This window comes from Ursus americanus, chromosome 22, assembly GCF_024610735.1.
Source record: "Ursus americanus isolate L20-20 chromosome 22, mUrsAme1.1.p, whole genome shotgun sequence".
Taxonomy (NCBI): domain Eukaryota; kingdom Metazoa; phylum Chordata; class Mammalia; order Carnivora; family Ursidae; genus Ursus; species Ursus americanus.
In genome coordinates, this window is record NC_142148.1 from 34,682,721 (window position 1) to 34,692,390 (window position 9,670).

Below are 9,670 nucleotides of genomic sequence, written 5' to 3' on the forward strand. Positions count from 1 at the left end.
CATGCATGGAAGGCCTAACTTTGGGGGCGGGAGGGAAGATATAAATTGGCATCATGCAGGAAAACAGGTATGAAAATAGCTCCAAAGTCAAGGCCTTACCTGCCTTTGGAGCATGGAATTAATTCTGGTAACAGAGTCATGAATGTCTCTTCAAGAGGAGAATATATGGTTCCAGGCAAAAAAGTTGACTTTGTTGACACTACGTGCCAGAAATGAAGTCTACACATGAATGACCTTGGGCTATGAAAAGTCACCCCAGAAAAGCCTCACTGGCTCAGGACAGGCCAGTTCAGAAGTACCACCTAGAGCTTTCACGGAGTGGTAGGTACTGAGGCTCTTCCACATTGCATGGATGTTTTAAGCATCTTTTCTTTTCATCCCAACTTACCTTTCAAGACATCTTGGCAATGAGAAGAGAATAAGCATTCTAAAGCCATGTCTTTGTTATGCCAGACTTTCTACTAAAACTGGAAGATTGAGGCGGGGCAGTTCTTTTCTGGATCAGAGGTAGATATGGGGTCTTTTGGAATTCTAGCAGTTAAGAAAGTGCCTGGAGAGTCCTGGTTTTAGCTCAGATGTGTTGGACTTTGGGGAAAGCATCTCAGAATGACAAAAGAAAGACTTAAAAATGTTCTAGAAAAGGTCTTAGTTCATCTAAGAAAGGAAAAATAAAAAGAAATAAAAAGAAAAAAGAAAGAAATGAAAAAAAAATCCCTCATATCTCCAACTTTATGGTTTTTAGGTAGACAATTTTCCCAGCAATCTCAAACAGAAACCACAATCGAGCTAAGACAAAAATGGAACCACCTCCTCTCATTCCTAGCTATTAAAATATAATACTTGTTAAGAATAAGAGAAAGTAATATTCTGCCTTCCCTGAAATATTGTCTTCATCCCTGCCCTTCTCCTCCCTTGCATTTCTAGTTTCCCCAAAGAATAATCCAGTTATTTTGATAAAAACTGTCAGCAAAATAGTGGCGTCAAATGTAAGTTCTAACATTTATTGAGAACCTACTATGTGCTGGGTACTATACCCAGAGGTATCATCATCAAATGTATATAATCTAACTTGACTCTTTAGGTAGCCACCTTTTACTACGATGCCAATCTCTGTCTTACCAAGGAGGAAATTGAAGTACGCAGTGATTAAGTAACTTGCTTGAGACACCCAGCTACAAATGGCAGAGATGAAATTAAAACCCAGGTCTACCTGATCCCAGAGTGTGAATTCTTATGCATAGCACTTCCCTTCCACCACCAACTTCTACCATATTTCCTTTTTCCTTTGAGAATTCTGCAAAAAGCAGAAGGATCTGAGAAGACAAACACAGAAGCCCATTCTAAACGGATCAAGATTTTATACAAATTAAATCCTTTATCTTAATTGCTTTTTGGAACCATAGACTCCCATAGAGTTGAACTTTTAGAAGCCTTCACATTCTGTAGCTCATTTTATCCTTAAAAGTACTCTGGGAAGTGAGGGAGATGTTTCTGTCCCTATCTGGGCACAGAAATGGTTAAAACACAGGCCAGTGTAGACAAATGTCCATTTACAACACACTTACGTAAAAGATATTGAAATGTGTCCTGGGCTCTGGAATCTTGCTGCTCCATAGGTATCCTGGCACGAGCAGTAGCACTAGGTGGTAGAGCTTATTCAGAATGCAAAATTTCAGGCTCTATCTCAGTCCTACTGAATCAGGATCCGCATTTTAATAAGATGTTTCCTATGCAGGGGATTCGTATGCACATTAACGTTTGGGAGGTAGTGGTCTGGAAGCTTCTGATGGTAGTTGGCAATGACAGTATTTTTCATTTGCCAAATATCCTGTAGAGATGCATTTTCTGAAGGTAATTTATTTTACAAACACTTATGTCATGCTAACTCTAAGCCAGTACCATTCTAGCATGTGCCGCATACTAATTCATTTAATTCCCATGACAACTCAATGACGTGTCAACTATTATTCTTGCTGTCTTATAAATGAGGGAACTGAGGCACAGAGTAATTAAGACATTTACCCGAGGTTCCACAGCTGGGAAATGAAATCACCAGGACCCCAGGGCAGAGTCTGTCTCCACAGTCTGTTCTGTTGATGACTCCCAAAGTCAACCTAAGCTCTCCTCCAAACGAATTCCTAACCTCACAACTAAAGCCCACCAAAATGTGTTCAGAAGCAACTTGGCTGGGGGCGCCTGGGTGGCGCAGTCCTTAAGCGTCTGCCTTCGGCTCAGGGCGTGATCCCGGCGTTCTGGGATCAAGCCCCACATCAGGCTCCTCCTCTGGGAGCCTGCTTCTTCCTCTCCCATTCCCCCTGCTTGTGCTCCCTCTCTCCCTGGCTGTCTCTCTCTCTGTCAAATAAATAAATAAAATCTTTAAAAAAAAAAAAAGCAGCAACTTGGCTTTTCCTGTCTACGAGAGCCAACTACACACATTCTCTGAAATGGTGAGTTTATAAAACTCACAGAAAACATTTTCAGTGCTCTATTTTTTAGAAGCCTTATTGAGTTGTTAAAATACTGTTTCAAAACGAAACAAAAAAACCCCAAAAACCCTCTGTTGACCTCCACTAACATTTCTCTCTTTCTTAGTTTAAAATAAGTCAGTGGCTGGGGTGCCTGGGTGGCTCAGTCGTTAGGCGTCTGCCTTCGGCTCAGGGCGTGATCCCGGAGTCCTGGGATCCAGTCCCACATCGGGCTCCTCCACTGGGAGCCTGCTTCTTCCTCTCCCACTCCCCCTGCTTGTGTTTCTTCTCTCGCTGGCTGCCTCTCTCTCTGTCAAATAAATAAATAAAATCTATATAAATAAATAAATAAATAAATAAATAAATAAATAAATAAATAAGTCAGTGGAAAATAAATGGTGCCATGAGAGATGTCTTCCTTTTGAGTTTATTCTAGGGGCCACCATGAGCATTCCTTGAAAAAGCAATTAATCCAAACCATTAATAATGCCATTTTATACTTACTAATAATCACCCTATAAAATGAAAATTCTTTCCTTAAATAGTTTGAATTCCCATCAATGATGATTTCTAAGGTTAAACCATACGAATACCTGTGTTCTTTTTCCCCTACCCACCACCTCCCACTCCCCTGCACCAAATAGTTCAGGGGCCGTTCGGTTTGTTTAGATCATGTAGAGTGAGATGAGGAGTGCCTTTTCCAGACTTCTGCACAAAAGAACTGTGGAAAAGCTTGTGGATGAGTTATTTTCTCACATTCTATTATTGTGCAGAATTTTAGATTTCAGAATAAAGAGCCTTTATTTCTTGTCTGTCCATTGGTTTTCTAAATCCCACAGAACTTTTCCATGTAGAGAAAAAAATGGGAGGGTGAGTTCTGTTTGGGGCTGCATTTCTCAACCTTTGTGAAGCAGTCATCTCTTTAGATAAACCTGAAAATCTCAGCCCCAAAGTTTCTTACTTTCCAGTGGAGCATCCCTTCCCAATTCACTGAGGGAAACTTCCTGATGTATCGTGCCAGAGAAGATTTAGTCTAGAAGATTTTGAAAGATTTGCTTCCTATGGTTGGTGTTGTATAAGGCATTTTTGTTTTGCAAATATAAATCCACAGTATAATATTAAGTTGTGTATTCCAATTCCATGCCAAGCCCCATCCCCAGCCCTACCCCCATGGAGACTAAGCTACAGCCCCCTCATTTACCCTGAGATTCACTGATAAAGCAAGTCCACAGGTGACCCCTTCCTCTGAGTCCCTCCCCAGCCCTTAGTACTCTTCCCCTATTTCCTCCCTCTTTTTCCTTTGGTCCTTCTTCATTTTCCATTTCTAGGGCTAATTGTCCCCTTACTGATTTCTCTTTCTCTCTTTTCTCTCTCTAACTCTTTTTCAACTTTGCTACCATTATTGGAATGTAGAGTAAAGATGCTGGTATCAGGACTTTGGTTATGTTGGATGAACAAGGAGGTAAGTTGAGATTTCTTAAGTAAGAACAATTCGTCATCTGAATAAAGTGCATTTTTTCAAAAAAATTATTTGTGCATACACAGGTGGTCCTTTCAACCTATTTATATGCGTATTTGAGTATGAAGTTTCTAGAGTTTCCATCATCTTGCTTTTTTCCCTTTCGCTGTTGAGAAGATTGGTAAATATATGGGAATGTTGAGGCCTTCGTGACTGGTTGAATGTCACTAGTCTCCCTGTTATATATATTTGGAGTAACAGAATTTTGAAGGCAAAAGTCATTTTTTTGGATTTTCTTTTAATGGTAGTATTTTGGGCAGTTTGAGAATTCTCTGATCCTCTTTTTTCTGATCCCCCAATTTTTCCCATAAACTTAGTTTTCTTGTAATAATCCCTAGATAGAATGAGAGAATGGTATATCGTGTCCATTTCTTGTGACCATCCTAATTCAGGATCTGGCAGTTTTGATTTCCAAGTCATCGTGAGGATTCCTTCAGTAACTAGGTCCTGTTAGGTCTTTAACAGGATGTAAGCTGAGGGAGATCATTGGAAAATGGGAAATTGAACCATTTAAAATATTTAAATTGCTTTTTGATTATTTCGGAAATGCTAGAAGCAGTGAAAATCAGACAATCAATGAAAATCATCTCTGTACTCTAAAGTGGAATCTAGAAGGATATTTTTTTTCTCTCAGTACATCTAGTCATATGGCAATGCTTATTTAATTCTAGCCACTGGGTGACTGGGTAATGGACATTAAGGAGGGCATGTGATGTAATGAGCCCTAGGTATTATATAAGACTGATGAATCACAGACCTGTACCTCTGAAATCAATAATGCATTATATATTAATTAAATGAATTTAAAAAAAATAAAGAGAAAAATAATAATAATAATAATTCTAGCCACAAGTTAGCTACCTGATTCTACTCTGAATTCTTATCATAACAAGCAAATTGTGGAGAAATTTTTATTTATATTTTTGAAAACATCAGAAAATTCTTAGGAATCGTGAGAAATTTTTTAAGATAAAATGTAAAATGTATTCACAACATGGGAGACCACAAACAAACTTCAAAAACAAATAAACCTCAAATGGGATTGGGGGTGGGAATTGCCATACAGATAACAGAGATAAGGCATTTTCCTAAAATGTAGAGAGACCTTGCATATAATCATAGAAAAGGGCAACAACCCACCAGCAAACTGATGTAAGATATAAATCATCAGTTTATAAATAGACGTATGAAGCCATGCTTCAACCAACAACGATAATGAGATACCACTCTTTAGCAGACTGCGACAAGTTTTTTAAATTGATAATCACCAGTGCTGTGAGTATTTTGGGAAAACAGATCTTCAACATACAGATAAGCACTGTAGACTGATATATATGTTTGAAGATTAATTTGATAATATTTTCAAACTATGAAGTACACCCATCTTTGACCAAGACATGCTACTCCCAGAATTCTATGCTGCAGAAATACATTGACAGCTATATGAAGAGACATATACATACCTTATCTTTAATAGTGTAAAACTGGAAACAGCCTAAATATCTGTCAGTGGGGAGACTAACCAAATGCATTACGGACTGGCCATAAAAGAAATTTTCTTCAACCATTACACTAAATGAGATAAATCTGTACCAACTTCTCATGAGTTAGGGCAGGGGCAGGGAGGGACTAGAGAAAGGTATCAGTTGGGATCCTCTGGGAAGCAAATGCTAAGAGTCAGAAGTGTACAAAATCTATTATGCACGCCTGTGATGGGTCAAGGGAAGAGAAGCAAGAGTAGGCAGGGAAAGCTGTCAACTGATGCAGATCTGACACTTGTTAAGAGAAGAGGAGCGAAGAGGAAGAGTCTCAGACTCCAATGCTGAGTCCGAGAAAGTGTCAGCCAGGCTGATGGGGAGCCCAGGAGCTAAGAAAACCCAATGGAGCAGCCCCACTATAGGCAGCAATGCCTCAGCTCTGGTGATTCCACTGTGCTCAGCCAGAGCTAGAAGCATCCCAGCGACAGCGTGGTCTCCATGGAAATGCTTTGGTGGATCCCATAGGTATAGCAACTGGACATGTAAGCTATCTACAGATTCCCTCTTGAAGGGAGATCTGAGGGGCACATCTGCCTGGCTGTCATATAAAGACTTTTGTATTTTTTATTATTAATTTGTATTGAGCTTTGCCAATAAATATGTACCAACCAATTAAAAAATCAAGAGAAAAAATTTTTAAAAAACAATTGAACATCAACCCCCAACCCTTCCCCACAATTTTTAAAATACGAATTGTCAGAAATTTAGACACAAATAACTGAGTCTAGTGACATAGTTGTGTTTTGAAGGAATTACGATCGCTGTGGCAGTCTTCAGAACTCCCCAAATAAATTTGCTATCGTGGCAAGAGTTGCTGGCTTCATCTGTGTAACAACGTCCCAGATTTTGAAACTCTAGACATAGCAAATCATTTTTAAAAATTAACCCACAGGTGCCCATGTGGAAGAGTAGTATCTCATTTCCAGAGTCCGTTTGATACATACACACTCAAGTAATTAGGAGTTCCACCTTATTACCTCTCTAGTAATTTGCATGTGAAGGGGACAAAATGAGAGAATGATAATTGGAAGGAAGTTTTGAGAAAGATTCAAGGTAATGCTTTCTTCCCGATACTATAAAGCATTGACATAAAGACTTGGAAAATAACATATACAAATCTGCAATCAAAATGAGAGAAAGTGAATAATGTGCCTACTTGACTTGCAAATTTCATTGCGCTTTGAGGAAGAAAATCTCGAGATAAAATTTGCTAGAATCTCCATACAAAAATATATCCTTCCTAAGCACAAATGAGTCCCAGGAACATCTAAATATTATTCTTTGAGAAAGGAAGCAGAAGAGCAGATTTCCCCCACAAGATAGTTCATGTTCTCAGCTAAAACATTTCATTTGTGGCCACACCACAGTAATGCTGAATCCCTCGGTTAAACCTATTTCCTAGGCTAGCCTTGGTTTTACCGGATGTGTGGTGATCACAAGGATATTGAGAAAAAACACACAACTGTAAAACCCCCCAAAGTAAGTGGCTTCTGCCTGGTCTTAAGTGGTACATGTTCCATTTAGACTTTAAGGTGATTAGGACCTTTTAAAATGACAGCTGAGCTTAAGTCAACGACTATCTTCGTTGCTGTGGTGAATGCATTTTCATTCTGCATATGCTGTGTTTAGCTGTTTAGATCAGTAACTGCTTTACAATTTCTCTCCAGTTATGCTCTCCTCATTTTGTCTATGCCTCAACACCAAAAATGTTGATTGCTTCTATCCTGCAGCTGTACAGGAGTTTCAAGAAACAGACCTCCTTCTAAAGAGCCATTCCAGGTTGTCCAGCTAAATGGTTGCCCTCGGAAATTCTTTACGGGATTCTTGTTTTATACCCAGGTATCAGGAGACACCAAGGAGCACTGAACATGACAGACGGCCCTGGAAGTGTACTGAGTCCTGGGACTTTTATTCCTCTAGAACACTTGTCTCGAAGTGAAATCCCCATGAAACCACCTTATCACTAATGTGGGATGATTTAACCTTTCATCTCCATATCTCTTGTTCCTTCTGTTGGTCTTTTCTGGGTTTTGTGTTTGTTCCAATGCTGAAGATGCAGCCCTTGGGAAAATCCCATGGGATCAACTCCAAACTAAACAGTGACATCTTTGACCTCTGCCTGACAGAGGAAGGACAAAGTAAGGCCTCTTCCAGAGTGCCTGCTGACTTTCTTAAAAGGTTCGTGGCACTACAAGGTAGCATTTGAGAAAACATTCCTCTTGCTAAAGTCTGCACACCAATATCTGTTATGAATGACTAATGCTGCTGTCCAGTGTGATAGCCACTAGCCACATGGGACTGTTTAAATTTAAGTAATGGATTTCCATGTGTTCATCAATGCTAAGGATAATGAGAATCACGTAGGCAGCATCTGGTAACTGACTAGACTCACGAAGGCTTGTACCCTGGGTCAATAGCTTTGATATCTTGCTATTCTTCTACGGTTTGTTTTTTAACCAGGTTGGGAATTCTAAGGGCCTCATGTTGCCTTGCTTAAGTAAGATTAGTCGGAAACAATGTCTAAACTTAGATCCCTGAGTATTCTGCCATTGGCGGATCTATCATAAATAACCCGTCATCCAAACATGGCAAAAGAAAGTACAATCTCCTGCCCCAACATATAGTGTCATCTACTGGAATACGTCTTCTAACTCAAAATGTTATTGTCCTCCCAAATCTCCAAGAATAGACAGAAGACAGCCAGATAGCAAGCTTAGGGAGGTGAGGAGCAGTCAACTCTGGACAGTACATTGCATCAGCCGGTGACATGCTGCTGGCCACCCCAGGATGGAATGAAGATACTGGTTATTTTCAAGCATTTCCTGAGAGATGTCCTCATGGAAATCCATCGAAAAGCCATGATGTCTCAATATGCCAAACACCCACAAACCCAACACGGTTCCCTCTGAAGATGAATAGTTAGAATACCGATGACAAAATGGTTCTACAGTATTTTTTTTAATTAAGGGTTTGGCTTATAATTGTGTGAAACGATACATTGAACCAATATTGGTAGCTATAAAATCGTTTTCGGAATCAACTTTTCTGAAAGAGCTTCAGCATCCCTCTCTTAGCCATGACCTTTGCCTAACAGGCTGGCGATCCGCGATAGAACCCCGCTCGCAGGAATACCGACTGGGACCAGCTTGTTTGTTTTTATATTTTAATTTGAATTCTTGGTTCAGAGACACAACACACATGGACCAATTCACGTTTTTATTTTATTACATTTTATTTTTATAACCTCCTAATCCCTGGGGCACAGCGGGTGGGGCTCCCGAAGTGGTGTCAGAGAAACTCCTCAGAAAGGACAAATGCCTGAATATGTATCCCCATGCCCTAATCTGTGTGTATTTCACTGTCGTTAGTGGAGTGTGGCTTGTTTTCCCTGAGTCCAGATGCTCCTTCAACCCCATCTCAACCCGGCCCTCCAGGAAGCTATTAGCAGTTATTCCATTGGGATTTCTTTTTTTTTTTTTTAAGATTTTATTTATTTATTTGACAGAGATAGAGACAGCCAGCGAGAGAGGGAACACAAGCAGGGGGAGTGAGAGAGGAAGAAGCAGGCTCCTAGCGGAGGAGCCTGATGTGGGGCTCGATCCCATAACGCTGGGATCACTCCCTGAGTCGAAGGCAGACGCTTAACCGCTATGCCACCCAGGCGCCCCTCCATTGGGATTTCTGTCTGCACTTAACATGCTTCTTCCTTTTGATAATGTTGATCTCCTTCTCTCTCTACCAATCCCCCTACTCAATAGTTAATTTTATCTGCAGGCTAATTTATTACATGCTTTAAAGGGAACGGAAAGAAGTCTTCATAAAGGTACAAAGTCTTCTGGAATGTAAAGACTTGCTATCTTTTTTTTTTTCTTTTAGTCCTTTTAAAGATTTTCTTAAAGACATTACTAGACCTATGCTTACCCAGCAGAAGTTCACCAGCACAGCACTGTTTTTCTCCCCAGCTATTCAGTGCTGGAGAGACACTTAAATTTTGCCTTCATCTATCATTTTGAAGAGTACGGCACAGGTAGCACATTCCTAATAAGCTGGGTTCTATTCTTTAGCCCCATTGAAGAGAAGACAGTGAGCTCTTGTTTTCCAAATGGACAGTCTCCCCAGTTTGGGTCAATAAGGAACCTATCTTAGTT

At 40.1% G+C, this 9,670-nt stretch overlaps 1 protein-coding gene across 2 annotated transcripts in view; it reads left to right on the plus strand.

The window, feature by feature from the left end:
* Positions 1-9,670, plus strand: part of SNAP25 (synaptosome associated protein 25) — an 86,930-nt gene that overhangs the window by 61,598 nt on the left and 15,662 nt on the right. For both annotated transcript variants that reach the window (XM_045808963.2, XM_045808955.2), the window contains exon 4: positions 3,879-3,927. In XM_045808963.2, coding sequence (XP_045664919.1) covers positions 3,879-3,927 — 49 coding nt within the window. The remainder of the gene's footprint in view (positions 1-3,878; positions 3,928-9,670) is intronic.